This window comes from Sycon ciliatum, chromosome 5, assembly GCF_964019385.1.
Source record: "Sycon ciliatum chromosome 5, ocSycCili1.1, whole genome shotgun sequence".
NCBI lineage: Eukaryota > Metazoa > Porifera > Calcarea > Leucosolenida > Sycettidae > Sycon > Sycon ciliatum.
Genome location: NC_088647.1, coordinates 38,104,455 through 38,129,630, shown reverse-complemented (window position 1 = coordinate 38,129,630; position 25,176 = coordinate 38,104,455). Strand labels below are relative to the sequence as shown.

Sequence of the window (25,176 nt, the reverse complement as noted above, 5' to 3'; positions counted from 1 at the left end):
GTATGAGAGGTGTTCAGGCCAATTTTCAAGGAATTTCCCTGGTTGGATCGTTCCAAAATCGGACTTGCATTTCTCGCTCGCGGCCATTTCTTGCGCGATGGAAGCGCCCTGCCCTGGTGAGTAACCAGCTTCGCGCTTGGTAGAGAGTTGCTGCAATCAGCTCCCTGATGTTTTTGCTGCCATTGTCAGAAGCGATGGACCATGAATTTGTTTGAGAGTCTCTGGATGCTACTATTCCTCAGCCTAGTTTTCAGCCATTCCGTGCATCTTCTTCGCACGATTTATTTTGCAAAAAAATGAAAGTGTTCATGAGTTTTCTTGTCGGCCGCGCGTAGATGGGCCAGGCTGACCTGCGCAGATGGGCTGCGCAGTGCGTTCGCTGATATCCCTAACATGATTGTAATGTTTTGTGACAGGGAGTAGTAATATAGTAGTATTTTACTACTCTCTGCTTTGTGCATACTGTACAAGTAGGCTAGTACCTGTCTGCAGTGGAGCGGTGTCAATACATGATTGTAATGTTTTGTGACAGGGAGTAGTAATATAGTAGTATTTTACTACTCTCTGCTTTGTGCATACTGTACAAGTAGGCTAGTACCTGTCTGCAGTGGAGTGGTGTCAATACATGATTGCAATGTTTTGTGACAGGGAGTAGTAATATAGTAGTATTTTACTACTCTCTGCTTTGTGCATACTGTACAAGTAGGCTAGTACCTGTCTGCAGTGGAGTGGTGTCAATACATGATTGTAATGTTTTGTGACAGGGAGTAGTAATATAGTAGTATTTTAGTACTCTCTGCTTTGTGCATACTGTTTATCCACACAAGCAGCAACAAAACTGGATTCTCCACAGCACCACAAGATATGTGTTGAGGAACACATCAAGCAAAGTCGTTTGCATCGGCCGGGCAGATCACCACTGGCACTTGGCCCATATTTCCTAGTGTTGATGTCGCTGATTGCTGGTGATGGTTGAATGTAGACAAGAGGGGATATGTCTATGAACTAAATGAGCGTGTAGCTGTCGCACAGCCCTATAGACTCATCCTTTGATAACACAAGAAAAAGCCGTGCCGCATAGCAATTTGTTTCGTTGTGTTTTGTAGTTCTGGCTTTTTAGTGTTAGCGTTGGCGGTCGTGTTAAAGAAAAAATAAGTTTCGTTCATGGTTTTCCAAGTGCACTCATATATTAGCGGAAGCAGAGCGGTACATGTACAAGTTGAAATGCGATTCACTATTCTTTAGGAAAGGTAAGTCTGATCAGCCAGTCAGGTTTCCTGCACTATCCGAGAAGATAAAGAGAAAAAAGAGGGGAGAAATCTGATTTTGGGATCAAAGCAGAGTGTGGTAATTCCAGCAAAAGCAGCATCCAGGATCTGGCTCATTACTAGGAAGCTTACCATTGAAGAGTGATCTTGAATGTCAACTGTGGTGGTTGCTTCTGCTGTTTTGCCTTCATTGACCCGGTACATATCATGGACTATGTGGAAATCTAGCGGCATCCTAGCAGTACTTGAAAGTACAGTTATGTAGTACCATGACATGGTGTGTGTATGAACACACAGAACACATCTACAATCATGTACTTTTGGGGGAAATTTGTGCCCCCCCCCTCTCTTGATCATGATCCTGGCTATGCCCCTGAAATCCATATCACAGTGTGTCCAGTCAGCAGCTGTTTGAGCCAACACCAATAATACGTGGCGGGAGAATTTCTTCTCTTACAAAAAGAAAAGGGATTCCCGGGCCGTCCCGCACCAAAATCGAGCCGAAGTCATTTTTTATAGTACTGATCGTGTGAGTAGATCTGTGACAGGGAGTCACCGTGACAAACCCGGGCTTGTACGACTCCCTGGTGTACGACTCAGGCCCGTCGTTGGTAGAAATACCAAAAAATTCTCGACATCGAGTTCTGTATAAGCAAGAGTAAATATCCCCCGGAGAGTGCAACTCAGATGGGATTCTTTACCAGCCACGTCAAAACCAGCAAGTTCTTGTGTTTGTAGTACAGGTAGAGATCAGCTATAGGATTGGTGGTTATAAGAATATACCGGCTATAATGTTATCAGCTTCAGAATTCCAAATCTAAAGTATCTTTTCCACTCAAATTCAACGGTGGTTATAGGAGTAATCTCTGTATATGTATATCATGGTTTGTAAGTTATAGGAAAATAGGGACAGTCGTGAATCAGATACATGTACTGCTCTATTACTATGTCAGTGTGAGGAGAATTAGAGGGAGAATGTCACCTGTCCGCCATGTGTCTCTATCCGTACAAGAGAGCAGACTGAGTATGCACAACTGCACATCACATTGCTCAGCTTTTCTCATCTTTAATTCCAGGTACTGTTTTGTAGAATCTACTAACTTACAAGCTTGAGCAGGCCAATGGGAGTTATAAAATTTGAACTTTGATGTATGTGGGTGTGTGTGTGAGTGTGTATGTGAGTGTGTGTGTGTGGGGGGGGGGGGGGGGTTGGGATTGGGGCTTAGAATGTGCAGATCCTTTGTTTGAAAGACATTCCTGCTCCATTTTTCTTTCTTTCTTCAGATACTAATTTCAGTGCGTATTTTTTACAGTGCTATGCAAGATAAAAAGTTTGAACTCTTATCAAGCTGTGCAGGACTTTAAATAGATTCTACAGGCTCAGTTCATACCAGTGGTGTACCCAGGGGGGGGGGGGGGGGGTGCTTTGGGTGCTCAAGCACCCCCTCAAAATGCTCGACGTAGGCCAACGTTCATGATGTACCCACAGGGGCATAGGAACAGGTCCGGCGGCCGGCGATGTTTCGCCAAAAAAAAAAGAAAAAAAAGGCAACTAGCTCGTTTTCAACCATGCGGAGGGTCAAGTCCTACACAGTACAACCGGCCAGGAAAGGCTCAAACACATGACTCCTGATGTTCCTGAATGTCCACAAGAAACTGCTGGACGTCTAGTGCCTGAAGAGTGAATTTGAATGTGGAAGTGAGCATCAGCTCTCCCAATTCGGACAGTTTTAAAACCTCAAGTCTTTCATGATACCACAGTCTTTGTTCATATCAATCCTTTTACAAGTAAAATCACCCTCTTCATTCAGTAGAGACAGAGTCGAATGAGCTGTATTCCCGGTGCCAATAGGCGGGCTCACCACCCCTGTATGGCAACTTCCCCATGCCTAACCCCCAAGACAAAGTGAATACTAAAGTAGTCATACTGGGTGGAGTTAAAAATTTAAAAAATTGCGACCTGTATGAGCCAAAAATCCGCTGGACCATTGGAAATCTGCTTCCTACGCCCCTGACCCATGCCACTAAAAGTATCATAACTTTGCCACCGTTAGTCTGATTTTTTTTGCCTTCCACTCGCTGTCACTAGTTGATCATAGTTAACCGTGTTACATGTACTTAAATGTGCCAGGACGGAGGGCTATCCATATCGTCAGGGCCTCGACTTGTTCTATTCCGATTTTCCGGAAACACTCCGATCAGTTGTTCCGACAAAGCGACCGAAACGATTGTTCACCAAAGTGTACTATTTTGTTATTTCTGGCACTTAAAATCCTAAAAATGTGACGACTTCTAAAGAGGTCGCTGTCCCCTTGACTCCCTGCCATTGAACACCTCAGACACTGCTTCTGATTTCTGCCAACAGAAAAGTGGCAGCCCTCTGCTACTATCCTGTTTGTGAAGCTACCACTGTCCATTACACTTGCTTCCTCTATTACCTGATTCTATTTCTCCATACCAGAAGCAAGAGTATATAAGCTTGTGGGAGCTTATTTACTCTTGCCAGAAGTTGTAATGGTAGTTTTACCTTCTCGCCCATTCGATAAGTGAAGTATGTTGTTCCTACAGGTGGACTACCTCTAATTCGAATACGGTATAATTCAAACATTCCGTGTAATTCGAATATTTCGTCGTACCCGTCTTCTGCAAGTCACTTCAAGTCAATTTTTTTCATGAAAATAAATAAACACAAGCGCAACCTCAACAGTACAGGAAGAAAAAGAGCAAAAAAATGGCTGTGAACACAGTCGAGAGAGCAAAAATGGCTGTGAAAACAGTCTAATACGAAGCCTCGGGAGGGAGTTCGAAAATGCCATGGCTGTGAACACAGTCTAGTACCGATTTTAATGACTCTCAAAAGAACCTAACCGATGCTGCTCATGGTAACCGCAAATCGGGCCGAGTCGTTTGCATCTGAGGATACTCGGTGCCGATGGCTTAGCTTAGCTTGCATCGGATGTACGAGATTGTGGCAGAGTACGGCTCCTGCTTCTTGTCGGCTGAGCTGCTTGCCGCCTTCTGCATGAGTGGGAGGAGCTCAATGGCATGCATGGGCATTGCCATCGGGTCTCCCTGGGTGGTGCCCTCCTCAGAAAGAAGACAGTCCCTATCGACGAACAACCGTGCGGGATGCCGGTAGGTGTTGGTGACGGCACCCGCGATGGCCGGACAGAGGTGACGGATGTTGTGCAAGAACACACTGCGGTTCAGCCTGTTGAACGCATTGCTTGCGTCTGCCAGGAGGACTGCTTCGGTCTCTTCCTCGTTCCACATGTGCCGCATTGCGTGTATTGCTGCTTCCACTCCACATTCTTGGCCGCCACACAGCTGAAGCGACCCGACCGCCTGTTGGATCTGCCCTCCGATGATGGTGAGGATGGCTTTGCCTACTATCCTTCTGAGGATTTCACATATGCCAATTGGCCGCAGCCCGGACTTCTTATCCAGAGGCACCAAGTGGCATGCTGTGAATGGCTTGAGGGAGATTAAGTTGACGATTCCGGTGGCGATGCGCTTAGCGCAGGCGGCGATGCTATCACAAATCTGGTCCGAGGACGCTCCAAACGAGATGCACAAACGTTTCCAGCTGGTAGAGCCCATGGCGGATGGGCCCGCTGCTCCATTTGTCCGTAGCACCGATTCCCGAATGATGTCTCTGTTCAGAGCTTCGAACAGCACCGGGTGCGGCAGTTCGGGGCAGGGGCCGATGATGAGGGCATCTGCATGCATGGGTTCCGCCGGCAGGTGCTTCTCTTTCAGCGTTTGCCTCACGGTTTTACCATCAGTGGGGGAGTCCAGATTTAGCAGCCCACCCAAAGGCGTTGCTGTCAGGGACTGGAAATCTGCACCCAGTTCACCATTTGTGATGAGGGAAGCGAAACTTCGCGCATCATCTGGACTTTGGACCCGTTTCCCGCCACGTTCCTTGGTTAGTTGGCGTTGGATGGTACGTGCCTCCCGGACAAGTTCATCGATGTTTCCCTCGTTCCACAGCTGCATTCGTCGGTTCAGACATTCCACATGCACCTTGCGTGTCAAGCAGTTGACCGGTTGTTGCAGTAGAAAACTGTGGCAGACCATAATTGCCTTCAAGGCTATGCCTTCTCCCGCTGCGTTTGTTCAGAACGTGTTGAGGTAGCGAGCGCTCAAGTCCACCACTGACCTGCCATGTGCACCCGATGGGATGGAGAACAGGTTAGGCCGGAAGTGTGCGATTTCCTCGTACGCTGCAGATATGATCTGCTCTGTGTCCTCGGGGCTCAGCTCACCGAGTCTGAGTCGTTGGTCAGCTGGCGGGATTGGCGGTGTTGCAGCCCCCTGCCCACTAGCTGTGCCATGGGAATTTGTGGATTCCGGCTCGCTGTTGCTATTGAGCTGCGAGGAGCTCAGGCTCGCCAGGAGGGCGACCTCTTGTGCAGTTAGTTATCGGTGTTGCAGTGGAGCATTGGCATACGCCCGTGTCTACTACTATACACTGTGTGTAAGTTGATAACCTGTATCAGTATAGTAGAGTGTTAAGTGAAGACACATGTAAAGCCATTACAGTGTAGTTAGTGACTAAGAATGAGCATAGGCTGCTCATCCATGATTCATGATACATTCTCTTCTGAATATTATCAGTACTTTAAAACCTGACTTCTATTCTCAAATTTCCTTCTTTCAGACACCACAACAAACGTGTGCACCTTACACACTGTACCGGCAGATGTAAAGGTTGCGACATCGTAGCAAGGAAGGAACTGATCACTGCAGTGAATGAGGCACTGTCAACTATTGAATGTATGAGTGACCTGGATGACTAGTCAAGCTGAGTTTCTGGTAATCACATAATCCAGCTGTTCAACGCCTAGCAGCTGCTTTCATCTCCATAGCGGTGAGTTGTATTGCGGAGCCATGACTACCATTGCTAGCTTCTGTATTCCTGGGAACTTGTGCAGGATAGTATTGGGTCTGTTGCCAACGGGCTCGGCTGCTTGAAGGTGTAATGTTGTACCTACCACCTTTGTTGGTTTCAGGGTTCATACACTTTCTATTTGAAGTATACCTGTTAACCATGGACTACTTCTGGCTAGATTAACTCTTGTGTAATCATGGTGCTAACTGTTAGTGAAGCTTGTATCAGATCCACTCTGATTTAGCCACCCACACTAGTAGCAAGTATTACCTTCACTGGGGGCAAGGGTAACTGCAGTTGGATCCCGGGACGGATACCCTGATGCCGTCAATCCTTTTCTGCACCTTGTCCTCACCCACTTACTGAGGTGTGGTGAGCCCATAAGTGGGATCATTTTCAAGTCCACCCAGAGTTTTGGGGATTTCAGGGGGTGTCGGCCGTTGGGCGGTTCAATGGCCAATTGAGTCATCTTTCCAAGATTCCTTTTCAGTCTCTCTCCCCTCTCCCGGGGAGACCCACGTGACCAGTTTTGGCAGTGAGCAACAAGTACAAGTGTGTGTGTGTGTGTGTGTGTGTGTGTGTGTGTGTGTGTGTGTGTGTGTGTGTGTGTGTGTGTGTGTGTGTCCCATATGGTGCAGTGGTATGTGCAGTCGATTTCCAATCGAGAGGTTGCCGTTTCAATTCCCGAAGATTATGGTCGCACACATCTTTCTTCTCTTTCTCATTCTCCTAGCTCTTCTTTCATCCTCCTGGGTGGTTACCAACAGCCAGTGTATGTCGGAGTATGTGGTGTGGCTTGTGTGTGTAAAAAATAATAATAATGAAAAATAGGGATTCCCTGGCCAGAAAAAGCCACTTAACCCTCACACTACAGAAGAGATGAGCCACTGGGCTGCCGCAAGCTTATATTGAACGTGAGCGCGACATGATTATAGTGATCATGATGACGTATAACATAGTTCGCGTGAAATGATCGGACTGGGCCTTCTAAGGCCGCCCATCTGAAACATAGTATGATAGGAACAAATAACGCCGTGTGTCGGCTATGAAAGAGCGTTTGAAAGATGACCCATGGGGTCATGTAACAATCATAAAGGCTGGGTGTACCAGTACATTGCTATGGCAACTGCATGACCACTAAGTACTCGGTAGTATCCACAAGTATATTAAATGTATTGTCTGCGGCAGCCGATGGATGTGCACCATGCGAATTTCGTGCCCATCGGCCGAGCCCGTGTCTCCCCTCTGTCCGGTAGGTGTGGGAGGGTGGGAAACAAAATCGCGTGGCGAGCTCTCACAGCAAAACAGACAACTGGCAAAAAATTCACCAGCCAGCAGTAGATGAGCCGTCTACGGATGCATCCGCCAGACGAAGGGTGGCTCGTGCGGGATGTCGTACGCGAATGCGACTCGAATGCGGAACTCCGCAAGAGTGCGTGCTTGCGCAAGTCGGCTGCGGCGGCACGGCGGAGTGCGTAAGGTCACCTAAATTCATCTAGCGGGAATATTCCCGTGCGGGGGGCGCGGCCCGTGGCGTGCTGGTTAACTACGGTTTGCGCAACGCAAACCAACATTTCAATCAGCTGTGTGGTGGATACCAGGCTAAAAATTAGTGGCGGTCAATTATAGTGCGTTTCAAAAGTATAGACCTCTAGGCTTTTTCGAATAATTCAAATTTGGTTTGAGCTTTTTGAGAAATTTCTTTGAAATATTGCTCAGGCAGCTCACGCAATTTTTCTCATGTAAATTTCTAAGCGATTGGATAACAGACGCCCAATTTCGAAAAATTTATGCACAAAGTGATCACAGATTTTATGTGGTATAGATGCTGGCCTAACGGTTTTTTGAAACCAGCGGTCCGGACTTTTGAAACGCACTATAGTGGCGATTATTTCATCAGTCTTGCAAGCTGTTGAATGGTGTAATCCCAGTACAAGTTGCTATGTCCAACAATGTTACATAGCTGTTCGCTATAGTCGCTTTAGCGATGGGCATGTCTGAGGTGAGGTGTGTGTGTGTGTGTGTGTATGTGTGTGTGTGTGTGTGTGTGTGTGTGTGTGTGTGTGTGTGTGTGTGTGTGTGTGTGTGTGTGTGTGTGTGTGTGTGTGTGTGTGTGTGTGATTTCCAATCGAGAGGTTGCGGGTTCGATTCCCGGCGATTATGGTCGCACGCGTCTTTCTTCTCTTTCTCAGACTCCTCCCGACTTGTCTTTCATTCTCCTGGGTGGTTACCAACAGCCAGTGCATGCCAGAGTATGTGGTGTGATGTGTGTGCAGAAAAATATGAAAAAGACCAAACGTAGGGAGTCACTGGCCAGAAAAGCCCCTTCATAGCTGTGTGGTGTAGACCAGGCTGAATAGTGGCGGTCAATTCTTCAGCCTTGCAAGCTGTTGAATGGTGCAATTCCAGCACAAGTTGCTATGGCTTCTGCTGTAGCATTGCCATCATCGCCTCCTGCGATGGGCGTCAAAAGCTCAAAGGTCAAAGGATAGTGTGTGTGTGTGTGTGTGTGTGTGTGTGTGTGTGTGTGTGTGTGTGTGTGTATCTGTCTGTGTGTGTGTCTGTGTGTGTTTGTGTGTGTGTGTGTCTGTGTGTGTCTGTGTGTATGCAGAAAACTACACAGACCATGACTGCAGTGAAGAGTGTATGAACCGTGCTACAATAACCAGTTTATCATCGTCCTGAAAGTACTTCAAAATGTCTAACAGTAAGTCAGACCAGCAGTCCACCATAATTGAATGTGCAGTATCTTAGCAACAAGCCTTTGGTTACATGTGATTACAAGAACAAACAAGAAACAAAACTCCTATAGACAACAGACTTGCTATAGAAAGCAGATACCTTGTAGAGAACCAAACCCATTATGGAATGTTTGTTGCTTACAACCTTTGAGCCGCTGTTTTCCTGCCGACTTGACTTGTCATTTGACTGATTGTGACTGCCGTCCGTATACAAGAAATCCATCAAATGGTTCACTATGTAAACCTGCAAGAAAACACCTTCTCCCTGCTTAAAGTACAGTTTTACGGGGAGGTAGCTCCACATCAGTGGAGCTTGACTGTGCTAAGGAAGGGCGGGGGGGGGGGGGGGTGCAGGAGGCTACATGATGTTGATGTGTCCAAACATGACCCAGTTGTCATGGTGATTGGTTGTCCAGGATACTGTCTCAAAATTACTAATGATTATCTGTCAATGCTGTTTCGATTAGTTAGACATTCCTGTATATTTGGTTTTTTGTCTTTTCGTATTCTTTAGATGAACCATTTGGTGATCCCAAGTTCATTGCTAATATCCTACCCTGGATCTGTGAAATTGATACAACGAGGTTTCGACATGCTGTGCAGGGCAAATGCGTGTTCATAAGTATAACGGAAATTGAGACATTGCTGCGTCTGGAGAAGTACGAAGGAAAGGAAAAGCATAATTCTCACATCATCAGTCTTATTCGTCCTGGAGGCACATTTGCTTATAAACTACTCTGCAATGCAATCCATGACTTGGGTCCATTGTACAATGAAAAGTACCAAGAAATGCTTCTCCTGTTGCCCGTTGACCAGCGACCAACGGCCAAGACATCCTCTTCCGAGACAGGTAATTGATATGTGTAGAATGGGGAGGGTTTCAGGGTTGTGGATGTATCATTAACAGTCTGAACATGCCCAATTTATACATTGCCACCAACCAAACTTCTGCCAAGGGCAATTTAAGTTTTGTACCTTACCAGCAGATTTAAACTCATTACACCAAAGAGTCGTCTAGCTAAAAGTGAACTATACCCCTCTTGCGGCCGCGATACACAACAGAAGGCCAGCTGTTTAGTTGGAGAGAATACTTTGTTCTTTCTCTAAGGAGACGTCTGGGCAACTGACGTATGACAACTGACAAGTGAATATTATCCAGGAAAGTGGTGCACTCATCAGGGCAAAAGTGGTGCGCTCATCAGCACAAAAGGTGCACGGGTCAGCGATACAATGCTGTCCCAATGGGGACCAGTGCGAGAAGTGTGTGCTGTAATGCATGTGAGTACACCTGTTGCAAAAGCGCAGCAGCGTGTACCACGATTTAGCAGCATGTACAACACTATCCCCCACCGAAAAAAGACATCCTCTCCTGAGGATGAAAGCAAATAAATTGAAGCCCAAAAATGTGAAGAAGACAGGAATGGAATAATAGCAAGGAAGAACACGTCTACAGAAACAGGAGCGATTAATCAGTGAAGACACCAGATACCACACAAACAAATCGGTTACCAATACGCAAAAAGACATTAAAGAAAAAATCACACAGCGCTACCCTGAATAGCCCCAGGTCTCCACCCTGACAACCACAGGGATAACACCATAATAACACCGGAAACATTTAGTACATCCGCTTGCAAAGCAAAAAACCAAAACCGTCAGACACCTACTGTGACGCACATGTGACCACCATCAACACCCAGAAACCACAACACCCACAAAGGCAAACCGATACAAATAAGCGCATGATCCCTCCACCCCTCCAGCCCCCCCCCCACCAGGCAGACCGTGGTTCACCATGATCGGACGCCCACCCAGACCCACATGCCGAAACACAATACAAAATAAGACGTTCACGATAAAATTTCAACCTTGATCTATAACGAGAATCCTAGATGCATTTCGCACCTCCCACCAAACCAGAATCTAGCAGCTTTGCTACATTTTCGGCAGTGCATGCCTGAGCACGACAACGCTCCACACAGAACATGGAGAACAGTTGCATTTGCCGAAAAGCCCTGCCCTGTGTATTGTGTGTTGACTTTGTGAAATGCAGCTGTGGAGTGTCAACCAGTCATACTGACAAACTTTAAAACCATTATCCAATGAAAAGCAACACGAAGCGGCAATCCACATTTTTCATGTGTTTTGTTTCTTTTCTACTTCACCTCCTGTGCAGTTCTTAAGCAAGATTCACAGAAGCTTTTTTGCGATGCGATACGCGATGCGACTCGATCTGCGATGGACGCGTGCGATGCGAACTCGCGAAATACCAGTCACAAAAGAAGTCAGCGATGCGACGATGCCTTGCTGATTTGGCGCGAAGTTCAATGCAGTTGGGTACGTCACCATGGTAATCGCGCAGTTTGGTACAACTTGTACAAATTTATAGGCAACTCTTGAACCTTTGTACAACTTTGCTGTAGAAAAGGTCAAAATCGTATGCCAAATCGCTTGTCGCATCGCCAAAGTTGACCCAAGCTCAACTTCTGCAATGACCCAGTTGCGGCAGTTGAATGGGCTGCGAGATGGCTGCGATTTGAGGATTTCCCGGTTTCGCAGCTGTCGCATTGCGTGTCGCATTGCAAAAAAGCTTCTGTGAATCCCGCTTTAACCATGTGTGTATGTATATGTACGGTACAATCAGTAGTTCACACACACACACACACACACACACACACACACACACACACACACACACACACACACACACACACACACACACACACATACACAAACACTCACACACTATCTACATTTAGGAATATACTTGTCAACATATCATCACAGTACATCTGTACAATGATATACCATCAAACAATTTGTTCTTTTTCCTCTTTCCTGTCCTGTGTTTCACCACAGTTGATGTTGCTACTATGCGTGCAGGCAGCAACACAGCTAACGATGGCACAGTGACATGTAATATACTGTTAGTGAATGATGATGGAGCAGACAATGGTGGGCACATTCAACGTCTTAAACAACATCTACACAGAGTGAATACACATCTGTGCAAGACCACCGCTGATCATTCAGATCTAACTTGCTTGTCCGGCGATGTCAAGGATTGCTTCGTGCCCATGCAGGCTCTGACGGAGAAAGATGCTCTGCAGCTGACGTATCGTGCGCAACAAGCTGCAACTCGCCGTGTCACTGGAAGACAGCCAATATCTGACCGTACACCAGGCGTTGCTATCCCAGGAGCTAGACAAGATAAGAGTGACAAAGTGGAAGGAGGAAGGCAGTTTGTTCTGTCCAGCGCTAAGCAGCTCTTGTCTGATCCCCATTATTATGAAGGTGTAACAAGCAGTGGCAAAAGTGGTGTTGGTGTTGGTGGTGGTGATGACACAGTTGACACAGACATTCTGGAAAGTTGCATTGTAATTGGCAACGCTGGGCAGGGAAAGACAACACTGAGCAAACGAGTCATTGCCGACATCATGGAGACAACGACTGGGAATCTGGCAAAGATTGAATTCATTTTCTACGTGCCATGCCGTGATTTGAAACGTATGCAGTCAACTGATTGGTGTGTATTTCTTGGTTTGGACCAGTTGCGCATCAGTACACAGGAGCAGTATATACTGCTCAATTACCTCTCTGAGCATTCCGACCAGGTATTGATTGTTATGGATGGCATCGACGAACTTGGCAGTGGTGGGTTTGGCAAAGGATCAGCAGCCCAAGCTGTAATATTGAGGAGCAGCAGCAGTAACTATTCACTACTACCTGATGCTATTGTAATTGCAACTAGCCGACCGTGTGATAAGGCGTATCAGCACATACAGCATTTCCGTTTACGTTTCCGACTCCTCGGCTTCTCGGCAGACCAGCTCTTTGCGTACTGCTCACGACAGCTCGGAGAGGAGGTTGCCAAGAAGTGTATGGAAGAGCTTTCCCAATGGAACAACTGTCTGCTGAAGGAAGCCATTCAACAATCTCCACTCCTATGTGCTCTGCTCGTTCAGCAATATCCCATCAACAACTCTCTACCCTCCAGTGTGACACTTTTCTATGACCACTACTTACGCTCCTCAGTCGCAAAGCTGGAAAAGCGGCGAGAAGGGAAGTTTGGTCAAGTACGGCTTGCACATGACGTCATCAGTCACTGCAGTGGTGGCCGGCACTTCAGTTGTGGTGATCTTGCCAGTATCCCCGTGGTAATAGAACATCATTTGGAGCGCTATGTGAAGGAGACAAGCAACAATGATGAGGAGTGTGATCACCATGCTGTGGAGCTAGTCAAGGCATTGCACAATCTCTACACGATGTGTCTTGCAACATATCAAAGGGGCATGGCTACTTTTACATCCACGCTGTCAACCCTCCACCAGTCCATTTGTCAAGATCTCGGCTTACTGCTCAACCCTGGTGTGCATCCGTCGGCGGTCGGTTCCACGCAGACTGTGTCCTTGACTCACTTGACACTGCAGGAGTGGTGTGCATCGAGATGCATCATTTCTTCTGACTCATGCGTAGATATCATCCGCAGCTGCATCAACACTGTCGGCACAGACTTGAACACACTTGTCTTTTGGCAATTTGTCTTTGGAGCACTGAAGCCAGACCTTCTACATTCATCTTTGTTGGCTCTGAAGTCTGAAAACAGCATCAGTGATTACTCTTTCAAGAGCAAGAAGAAGATGCTTCTGTTCATGATGAGATGTTTGATGGAAAGCCACATTTCACTCCAACATAACCGCAATGGAAACCCCAATCAGGATGTAGACGCAATCATCCATCGCTGCTATGCTATGTCAGGTAATCTCCTGGCAGGTGATGGAATTGATGTTAGGGGAATCCACCTTGAAGTTGTTGATGTGATGGCCTTACATACGGTTTTGGAGCTTGTGGACCATGTAAAGTCTCTGGATCTCAGCCATTGTAATCTGTCAGGTGACAGTGTCATTTTGCTGTCTGACCAACTGGATAAATGCGTCAAGGTGACTTTGTGTGGTGCCAATCTCACTGCAGCACCATTGGCAAGCATATCAAGCACACTGTCTAGATCAACACGGCGTACCCTCCAGGTTCTTGACATTAGCAACACAAAGTTGACCAGTGGATCTGCAGATGGAGCAGCACTTGCTGGATGTGTAAAACATCCAAGTCTAACGCACCTGAATGCACACTATACAGTACTTGGCAATGATGGTCTGGCAGCATTTGTGAGCAACTTGGCTCCATGTAATCATATCATGAAACTATCACTGGCAAGGTGCAGCCTGAATAGTGGATGTGGATCTGACCTGGCAACACTGGTCACACAGTTACCACACCTTTACAATCTATGGCTGGATATGAACTCAATCTCCAACAGTGACGTGTCATGTGTACTATCCAGTCTCCATTCTCATGATACCATACAGCATCTCTTCTTTCACAACAACAGACTGACTGATGAGCTAGCTGCTAGTGCGGTTGCCTTTCTGCAAGCTCGTCGCAGTCGTGAGCACACTGGGAGTGTCAGCACAACATTACCACCATGCAGGGTTTATCTGAACGGCACTGGTGTAACAATCCGTCTTCTACAGGAAGTGGCTACGTCTAATCAATGTGGTGGTGACGTAATCGACATTGGCAGCCGCTATGCTACTGGTACTTCAGTACAGACTCAGTCAATTGATTATCTAGTCAGTGTACATGGTGGTCGCCTACTTGGTCAGGTTGATGACTCCATGATGTCATCACTTGGTCAGCACCTTGCAACCAACACTGACCTAGACCAACTGGACATAGCACTGTGTAACATCACCGATGCTGGAGCAACTGCTCTGGCAACATCTGGCCTTGCAGACAACACAGTGCTGAAATACCTTCGTCTGGGCAGCAATAGGATACAGCTATCTGGTGTTGTGAGTGTGCTACAAGCAGTGACATCACCACAGTCACATGTCAGTGCATTGAATCTGGAGGACAACCCAGTGTTTCATGATATACAGCCCAGTCATGCTGATTGCAGACTGCTATGCCAGCTTCTCTCCGGATTCCACCAGCTGCGCTTCATTTCATTTGCCAAGACGGGTATGAGTGATGAAGTAGGTACAAGTATCCTACACTCTCTCCATCACAATACACGTATTGAATGGATGGATATGGAGAGCGAGAAGATTGGTGATGCCACAGTGCATGCCCTGGTGGATATGATGAGGAAGAACACAAGCTTGAGATTGATCAGCCTCGAGTACGGCAAGATCACCGATGATGGCATTCAAGCTATGCTGCAGTCATCAGGCATCATGAGGATGGAGGGTGTACACTTGTACAGGAACCCATGCTCTATGGACAAGCTTCGACCTCCATTGTACAATTCCATGCTACGGTATAACATCTCTACTGTCCTGGAGTTCATCTCGGATTGATTGCAGGAAGACGTTGCACAACATCAGCATATTCCCAGGTATGTGTTGTACAGTAGTAGATGTACAGTGTTGATCAGTGTATGAAATACGGGTACACCTGTTTGTTGATGAATAATGATGATCAGACAGACACTACACTAGTCACCCTAGCCAGACTCTCAATCTACAGATGTGTGTACTTCACCAGTACCATAAAGTCTGCAGCAAAACGCCGTCCACCTCAGCTGGTCGTTACTGTCCCTGCACGATTTACAAGCTGGCAAAATTTTACAGACATCCTGTTAGTGTTATGGTGTCATATCGGAAGACGTGTCTTCTTCAAGCTCTTGAATTGTCGGCATGTGAAGGAGCGTTCCTTTGCAGTTGATTTCTTGATGTGTCAAAATGCAGTTTTAGCTTTTAAACCAGGCCCACGGGTACACACGCAGGTCTGCGGGCATACCTCTGCATACGCACAGGCGCAATGGCATGCACACGCACACACACACACACACACACACACACACACACACGCACACACACACACACACACACACACACACACACACAAACATTCATGTGCATAAACATAATTGCAGACCCTCCTACGTCCCGTCTGTGCGTACAATGACGTACTCACGCACACACTCACAAGCAATCAACACATAGGTTTGGGGTTGCCATGACTTCATTTTGATTAAAAAAAATTAATAATTATAATAGTATGTGATGATAGACCAGTTCCAAGAAAGCAAACGATAATATTTGCGTCATATCATCAAAATCGGTCGTCAGTAATTCACACTGCCCACCGGGGGCAGACGCACGAACGGCCCACCATCATATTGTATGTGTGTGGTGTGACGCCTCATGCCAGGCAGTTGTGTGAGTTCTTGGCCACCGAGGGCTAGCCTGCAGCTGCCCACCGTGGGCCGGTGACACGAGCGGCTAGAGAGGTCAACAGCCAAGCCACTGAGGGCTAAGTAATCCTGCCCGCCGTGGACCGTTAGCATACTGCCCATCGAGGGCGCACAAATGGCCGACATGGCCAGAATCCTGCCCGCTGCGGACGCATGAACGGCCGCCCGGGCCAACAGCTTACGTATCGAAGGTTAAAGCATACAGCCCAACTGAGGGCGCGAAGAAGCGTATAGCCCAACCGAGGGCGCATGATTATAGCCCGATCGAGAGCGCATGGTTATAGCCCGACCGAGAGCGCATGATTATAGCCCGACCGCAAGAATAAGCGTATAGCCGAACCGAGGGCGCACGAACGGCCGCCGAGGCCAGAAACCTGCCTACTGAAGGCTAAAGCATACCGCTCAACCGAGGGTGCACAACGGCCGTCAAGGCCAATAGCCTGCCCCCGAGGGCTACAGCAAACTTCCCGCCAAAGGATAAAGCGTTGTACCCACCGAGGGTCAAAGAATGCTGCCCACCGTGGGCCGATTATATACTGCCCACCGAGGGCTCAATCATACTGCCTATTGAGCAAACGAACAGCCACCGAGGCCGACAACCTGCCCACCAAGGGCAAATGCATACTGCCCGCTAGGGCGGACCTCATACTGCCCATTGAGGGCAAACAAACGACCACCGACGCCAAGAACTCACACAACTGCCTGGCATGAGGCGTCACACCACACACATACAATATGTGGTGGTGGGCCATTCGTGCGTCTGCCCCCGGTGGGCAGTGCGAATTACATGAGCGTTAGCATGCTAACGCGAGTTAGCAGCCAGCCCAGCGAGCTGGCCCAACCTGCACGCATGCGCGAGTCACGTGGGCACGCGCCCTTCAATATCCTGTACAATGGGGCTGTTAAGTGATGACGTCACAGTTCCTTCGATACGCATAGCAACGATCCCACTGGGGACAAACAAAAGTAGCGTCGTCCCCACCGACCCAGTTGTCAGTGGCAACATATAGGAATCGTGTACATTTCTTCGTTTCTTCTTTGCTGTTTTCAGTGAGTGTTTTGTTTTCTCTTTGTCCTTGATCTCGACGATGTTGTCGTGCTCATTACCTTACTGAGACGTCTCTTGTGACTGTAGCCAGTGTCATGGAGGATTTTATTGGCGTGACAAGGTAGATCGCCGAGATCGAGCGTGAAAAACGCTCTGCATTAGTAGCTCCTGTAGAATGTTTTCTGGGTTGGCGTATCCATGGTCAACAAAACCAAGGTGCAAGACAGCATGAGAGATCGTGTAAACGATGTGAACTCCAAAAGGTAAGCTCCTGAACAAGTGGAAAGATATGGGTATTACAAACTCTCTCTTCATCCATCGATTGGCGCTATGCATTGCATTTTGTCTTCACAGATAATCTGGCCAAATTTATTGTAACTAGAGAGTGCAATCGTGAACTGCTTGGGGCCCATCCCAATGTCATCACATGGCTGTGGTGACTAGTGTATATCTGGGAGAATTTCTCCTCGACTGATACGGAGTGCAGGTGGATCGATTATGAGAAATGCGAACATGTGAAGTAAGTAATTAGTTGTGTCGAAGAAATGTCCAATAAAATAAAATTTACTTTACACTCAAACATACACTGTAGATGTACATCAAGAGTACATAACCCCCAGAGTGTGCAACGCCGATCCAGCTCTGCATAGGGTCTTGGTCGAGCGGAATCGGATCTTCTGATGTCATGCGTACACTCCACACCAGCGCAAGGCCGGTCTCGAGGCAGGGCACCATTGTTTTTGATCCAAGAGTACCCGGGTTCCCCTCAGATGTGTACGATATTATGACGCAAAGATCCGATTCCGCTCGACCAAGACCCTATGCAGAGCTGGATCAGGCGTTGCACACTCTGGGGGGTTATGTACTCTTGTGTACATGTAACATCATGATAATGATTCCATCTTCATTGTCCCACAACTGGTACACCATACGCACCGAATACATGGTGTGTGTGTGCGCGCGCGCGCAAGCGCGCGCATGTACATGCACACACTCTCATGCGTGGCCGAGTCGGCCAGATGAACAGACCATGCATTTACACGAGGTGTCCGTAATGTCATTGGAACGCTGTACTTTATGACTTTATTCCAAAAGAGTATGTCTTGCCCCTGACGAATGGAGTTGTGTCTGTGCTCAGCGGGTATCGGGCTATGACGCAACACTGCAATCAGCGCTGCAATTAAAAGAGCACTGCATGGATTATTTTGACTAACTTCCTTTGCGTTTACTTTGTTGAGCCCGTGGTTTCATTTCTGTGTTCTGTCATGATTGGCCTCTGGAAATAATCAGAGTGGATGTCATTTTGCCATATATGTGTGCCTTGTGCGACAGGTTCAAGGCTAGATGCACTTCACATTCGGCGTGCGATCTCAGCGTCTGGGACCTGATGAAGTCTTGGTTGGATGATTATTCAAGCCTGATACTACTCGACACACCAATGTTCATGTCAATGTAATTTTTTCAGAGCTGCACTATTTACGTGTTGACGCTTACTTCGGTGTTAGCGTGTTTCCCCCGGATTGTTTCTATCATCATGATCGTGTGTTCTTGGGCTGAGCGAGCACATGCACAAATGTGCAGCTATAACCCTGTGTATTTTTGGTTACACTTTGTTCTGCAATGCATGTACCTTGTAACATTATGTGCTTGCACTGCTTTGTCTGGCCTGCGTATTTCAGGACTATTCAGTGCATTAGACCCAGGTTTGTTTGGTTACCGGATGACCTCTTGTTGCGTCGCTCTGTATTTGTATTCATCAATTTTTGGGCTTGAGAATTGAGCTGTTGTGTGGTTCCCAATATGAAAACATCATGCTGGTGCTCTGTGTTTCGATTATCGACTGTCGGAGCAGTCCTGCATTTATTAGCAGAACGGTCAATACTGTAGTCTTTTCACGTGTTTGTCTTTTTTGTGTTTTCGCCGGGGGTATTAGCGGTAACGTTGCACACAGAACGGCAGTGTTGCATCACTGGACGACCCTGCCTCTGCATCTGACTTAATTTCCCCAGGATCTGGTGCAGTTACACCAGACAGCCACTTCCTGTAAACACGCAAACAGCAAAAGAAGAGATCCCGCAAATCAGGAAAAAACATGGAAAATAAAATTCAAAATATAGAGTACTTCTTTTTGAAGTAGATCATACAACATTCAATAATCTGGAGTAATTACAGTGAGACAAACACTTCAAACAGTGCTCTCTCTCTCTCTCTCTCTCTCTCTGTCTCCATCCTTCCAAAAATACCCTATGACAATTCCCTAGAATTATTTTATTTTATATTCTTAGGACATCATTCTGAACATAATAAATTCTTCCATGGGTCTTCCATCACCACGGAGGGCGAAAATATATCTAAGTCATGCAGTTTACGGGAGGTACGAGCTGTCATGGATATAGAGGCTGATATTGTGCCAGCGTGAGGGCAGAGACAGAAAGAAGACACTGATTTCTTGAACAACTCACCTATATATAATCGAATCCACAAGGAGCGCTCATACTTTGATCCATCAGGACGCGAAACATCTTCAAAGCACTCTCAAACACGGAGTTTTACTGTGGGCAGCCAATTTCACAGCCATCATGAAGGCACTCGACGACTACAGGATTTTTGTAGAGGAAAGAACAAGGAGTAAAGAGCGACAACAATCGCTTGAAGAAAAAGCAAAGAAAAACAACTGTCTCTCCAGTCATTTAGATGCTGTTGCCCTTGACATCTGGTTCCATCCAGAGGACGCGACTTTTGTTTGTCCCCAGTGCTCTCCGTTGCTATGCGTATCGAAGGAGCCGTGACGTCACACTTAACAGCCCCATGTCTCTTTCATGTCATTGCTGTTTGGACTTTCGAGCGTGCAACTTGCGGAACAGGTGTTCCCGAAACAATTTCCTTTTTTCCTTTCGTTAGACTTTCAAGCTTGCATTCTCGTATCTCTGCGTTTCAATTCAGACTTCATTGACGCCTGTTGGTGCCTGTTGGTGCCTGAAACAATGTCGTCGTCTACAGTGGAACGTCGACTGTGGTTTTTTAGCTTGCGCCATCATCAGGTTTCCTGAAATGAAGTACCTCCACGCGATCTCAGCGACCCTTGTTTGTCACTTTGTGCCTTGAAACAATGTCGTCGTCACCAACCGGCGTCCAGCCTCTCCGGATCGCCTCGCTCTACCTGGCTCCGCCGCTCGCCTACTGCGAACGCAGCGACGGCCGCCACGCAGCACCACCACTGCAACAGCAGGCGCGAGCCTGACGATCGTAATTCGTATCCAGAGAGGCGAGTTCGTGGACTTTGATTTTCTGTTGGAAGTAACAACGGGAGTTGTCCACTGCCGTCACCAACGCCACCCAGCTTCTCCTCGCTCTACTTGGATCCGTATCGCCGCTCGCCGCCAGCAGGCCGGACCCTACTGGGAGCCCGGTGCAGTGACGACCGCCATATGCGCATGCAGCACCAACAGCAGGTGAACCTGACTGTCCTATACGGGCCCTTCTCGATCGCGTCCAGAGAGGCGAGTTCGTGGACTTCGATTTCCTGCTGCCCGATACAGTTGCAGTCAGTCCAGCTCCGGCGACGTTCCAACTCCGTAGCCCCTCATATGTTGCTCTTCTGGCGCACTAGCATTTATTTGAATCCGAACCCAGAACTGCGCTTCGTAGGCTGCATGACGGTAGCACTTGAGTTGAGACCTGGACAGTGTTCATGAATGGTCTGTGTTCCACTGTTCCTCACCGCGTTTCACGAGTGCCTGTGGACGTATTTGGCCACGATCGTCGCGGCCAATCGCCAGCTTTTGCCACCTAGAAACTGGACGTTATCAATACTCAATCTGCGGACAACTGTTTCGTCCTTTGTGGACTCATCAGCGCAGCACAGAGGGAATTAAGCCGAACCTGATAGCAATGGAAAATAAAATAAATCTCCAAAGCCAGGTTATCAATATCAACTTGTGGCAACTGCGCCTCGCGGTGTACTGGAACAGCACGACCCGCCTGCCAGCAGTGCAGCTCAGTGCACTCGCCAGCATTTCCGTGCGCATTTCGTCCTACTCACCAGTACAGATCCGCATCCCGTACCGCAACCGTATGCCGCTACTACGAGTACGGCGCTTGCACGCGTCAGCTCAGGCAGTGCTACCTCCAGTGCCGACAGGAGCATCCCAGGGCAAAGTGTAAGGCCTCATCAGTAACTGTGTAAGCACTCAGTTTCTCACTTCTCAAAATTACTGGACTCACATCCTGATCCTATGCTCCGGAGGTATGTTGCACATGGTCGTAATTGTGGGGTTGTGGTAGGTTTCATCGGCAACCACTCAACTAACTGGGATCCATTGAATTTAACACGGTCACATGCTAACCCAGATTATATTTCTGCGCAACGATCCGTTTCTTGCAGCAGGCTTGAAACAGCTGGCTGATCCGTTTCTTGCAGCAGGCTTGAAACAGCTGGCCCGTGTTCTTCACCCCCTTTCTCGCCTCTGTGCTGTTCCGGCGTAGATGCGGTTCCTAGACGAACGGGAAGTTACACACGACACACCCTTTGTAAAGCCTGGAGGGTCGAAGTGTCAACGATTACATTCCAGCAGACCGTGTCTCTCCACAATGTCAAGATGACAATGCTGCAAACATGATTAGACAATTGCTCGCCCCGCTGTATCTTGCTAAGCTCAATGTTAAAAGTGCATTCTGCCGAATTCCCGTCTGCCCGGAGGAGTGGCCCTTGTTGAACCGCTGGCAGGATCAATACTGTTATGAGAGCGTCCTGCCCTTCAGACTGTACTACGCTCCAGGCCAGCTATATGGAACTCTGTCGCATCCGCCAGTGAATGGATTGTGTGCGGGCAGTTCGCACTCCCACGCCTGTTGCATTACGGGGAATACCTCAATTAATGTTACTTCCTCAATGCATGCTCTGGACTTGTGTTACCTCGCCAGCAACTCGCTATTCTGCTCCGAGCGTTTACATACCTCGGTGTTTCTCTGGCCCCAGCAAAAGTGGAGGGTCCAGCTCAATTCCTGACGTTACTGGCATCTTCCCATTACGGGAAATACCTCGACTAACGTTTCTGTCTCCATGCATGCTCTGGACTTGTGTTAGCTCGCCAGCAACTCGCTACTCGGCGCCGTGCGTTTACATACCTCGGTGTTTCTCTGGCGTCAGCAAAAGTGCTTCCTCGATGTATGCTCTGGACCTGTGTTAGCTCGCCAGCAACTCGCTACTCGGCGCCGTGCGTTTACATACCTCGGTGTTTCTCTGGCGTCAGCAAAAGTGGAGGGTCCAGCCCACGTCCTGACGTTTATCGGCGTCATCCTGGACACCCGCGCGCTCACATCAGTCTGCCGATGGACGAACTTGCCAAGCTTCACGACCTCCTACGGGCCACTCTCAACACAGCTTCAACTACCCAATGTCAACTCGAGTATCTTTTGGGAAAGCTCTCGTTTGCTACAAGAGTGATAGTCCCAGGACGCACATTGCAGATTGTGGTCACTTGCCAACTGGTACCGGCAGCCGTATTACCTGATCAAGCTCTCCGAAGAGTGCCTCAAATACCTTCGCTGATGGCCTTAGCTCCTGGAATAGTAGAACGGCCGGTCCTTCTTCCTACACCCTAAGTGGACGCCGTCCCCCAACTTGCTGCTATTCACTGATGCAAGTGGTGCACTTGGCTGGTGCGCAAACAATTGCAACCGGGGATAGGGCAATGGACAGTCAATCAAGCAGACCAGCCAATCGCGAAGAGTGGTTTGCAATTGTGGCAGCACCTGGAAAAGCTAGCGGCACCAGCAGCAGATGCCAATCGATCGGCTTTGCAGCAACTGCGAAAATCTTGCTCATCAGTTGTGGCTATGGCCTGGCGTCATACACCGGCCACTCGTTTCGAATCAGCTGCCGGACTCGATATTCAGAGAGGCGGGAAGGTGGAAAGCCATGTCTGCCCGAGTAACATTCAGAGGCCACCAGCAGCCAAAGCATGGGTGGCTGTGGCAATGGCCTCAGCCCATGATATCGAGTTCCTGTTAGTCAATCGTTACCGAGCTTGCACTGCTTACAAATATCACAGGTAGCTGCACTTTGTGATCCGCTCTGGGAGTGCCGATTTATGGAATATATGCTCTCAACTGGTTATGCATCTCTATATATCTAGCATTTGGCGGCTCTATTCAGAGTCATTGGCGGCTCCATGCGGAGGCATTGGCGGCTCCATGCGGAGTCATTCGGCGGCTCCATGCGGAGTAATTGGCAGCTCCATGCGGAGTAATTCGGCGGCTCCATGCGGAGTCATTCGCTGGCTCCATGCGGAGTCAATTGCCGCCTCCATGCGGAGTCATTCGCCGGCTCCATGCGGAGTCATTCGCCGGCTCCATGCGGAGTCATTTGCCGGCTCCATGCGGAGTCATTCGCCTGCTCCATGCGGAGTCATTTGCCGGCTCCATGCGGAGTCATTTGCCGGCTCCATGCGGAGTCATTTGCCGGCTCCATGCGGAGTCATTCGCCTGCTCCAAGCGGAGTCATTTGCTGGCTCAGCTGCGAGCCATTATACCAGTTGCTCGAATCGGCACTCCCAGCTTAATGCAAAACTCGGTTGCTCTGTTGTGAGGTGGGGGGATGCTAAATGAGCGTTAGCATGCTAACGCGAGTAAGCAGCCAGCCCAGCGAGCTGGCCCAACCTGCACGCATGCGCGAGTCACGTGGGCACGCACCCTTCAATATCCTGTACAATGTCTCTTTCATGTCATTGCTGTTTGGACTTTCGAGCGTGCAACTTGCGGAACAGGTGTTCCCGAAACAATTTCCTTCCCACCCTCCCACCCACTAGCTCAACTCATGTTTCTGGCGCACACATGACGGTATCTGTATAGTCCATGAGAATATATGCTCTCAACTGGTTATGCATCTCTATATATCTAGCATTTGGCGGCTCTATTCAGAGTCATTGGCGGCTCCATGCGGAGGCATTGGCGGCTCCATGCGGAGTCATTCGGCGGCTCCATGCGGAGTAATTGGCAGCTCCATGCGGAGTAATTCGGCGGCTCCATGCGGAGTCATTCGCTGGCTCCATGCGGAGTCAATTGCCGGCTCCATGCGGAGTCATTCGCCGGCTCCATGCGGAGTCATTCGCCGGCTCCATGCGGAGTCATTTGCCGGCTCCATGCGGAGTCATTCGCCTGCTCCATGCGGAGTCATTTGCCGGCTCCATGCGGAGTCATTTGCCGGCTCCATGCGGAGTCATTTGCCGGCTCCATGCGGAGTCATTCGCCTGCTCCAAGCGGAGTCATTTGCTGGCTCAGCTGCGAGCCATTATACCAGTTGCTCGAATCGGCACTCCCAGCTTAATGCAAAACTCGGTTGCTCTGTTGTGAGGTGGGGGGATGCTAATGACGACCGAATGTGATGATATGACGCAAATATTATCGTTTGCTTTCTTGGAACTGGTCTATCATCACTTTGCTGAAGTAATCAAAATGAAGTCATGGCAACTCCAACTCCCATGTGCTGATTGCTTGTGAGTGTGTGCGTGAGTACGTCATTGTACGCACAGACGGGGCGTTGGAGTGTCTGCAATTATGTTTGTGTACATGAATGTGTGTGTGTGTGTGTGCGTGCGCATGCGCTTGCGCATGTGCATATGCAGAGGTATGCCCGGAGACCTGGGTGTTTACACGTGGGCCTGGGTTAATGGTGGTGTTAGTGGATATCATAGCGTAACTTGTAGTTCCTTGGTCATTTTTCTTTTCTATTTTCTATATGCAGGTCATTTCTTTGTGTGTTGAATTTGTATACGAGAATGACCGTACTGCCTACGAACTGCCTGTCTTTCCAGAAGGCCAACATTTTTGTGCGATTTGTGTGCATGTGTGTGTGTGTGTGTGCGTGCGTGTGTGCGTGCATGCATCTTTTTGTGCATCGTGTGTGTGTGTGTGTGTGTGTGTGTGTGTGTGTGTGTGTGTGTATGTGGGTGTATGTGTGTGTGTGT

The 25,176-nt window shown here is 48.3% G+C and overlaps 2 protein-coding genes and 1 long non-coding RNA gene across 3 annotated transcripts in view; all 3 read left to right on the top strand.

Annotated features, from left to right (window-relative positions):
* LOC135818604 (uncharacterized) overlaps positions 1 to 25,176 on the top strand; it is a 73,120-nt gene that overhangs the window by 6,147 nt on the left and 41,797 nt on the right. The gene's annotated exons all lie outside the window — the stretch shown is intronic.
* Positions 9,256 to 15,294, top strand: LOC135818601 (uncharacterized). Its single transcript, XM_065331987.1, has 2 exons — positions 9,256 to 9,753; positions 11,080 to 15,294. Exon 2 carries the CDS (start codon positions 11,777 to 11,779, stop codon positions 15,260 to 15,262), a length of 3,486 nt encoding a protein of 1,161 aa, XP_065188059.1. The 5' UTR covers positions 9,256 to 9,753; positions 11,080 to 11,776; the 3' UTR covers positions 15,263 to 15,294.
* LOC135818600 (uncharacterized) lies at positions 16,927 to 22,146 on the top strand. Its single transcript, XR_010553718.1, has 3 exons — positions 16,927 to 17,472; positions 17,564 to 17,729; positions 18,542 to 22,146. It is a non-coding gene; the product is annotated as an uncharacterized LOC135818600 (long non-coding RNA).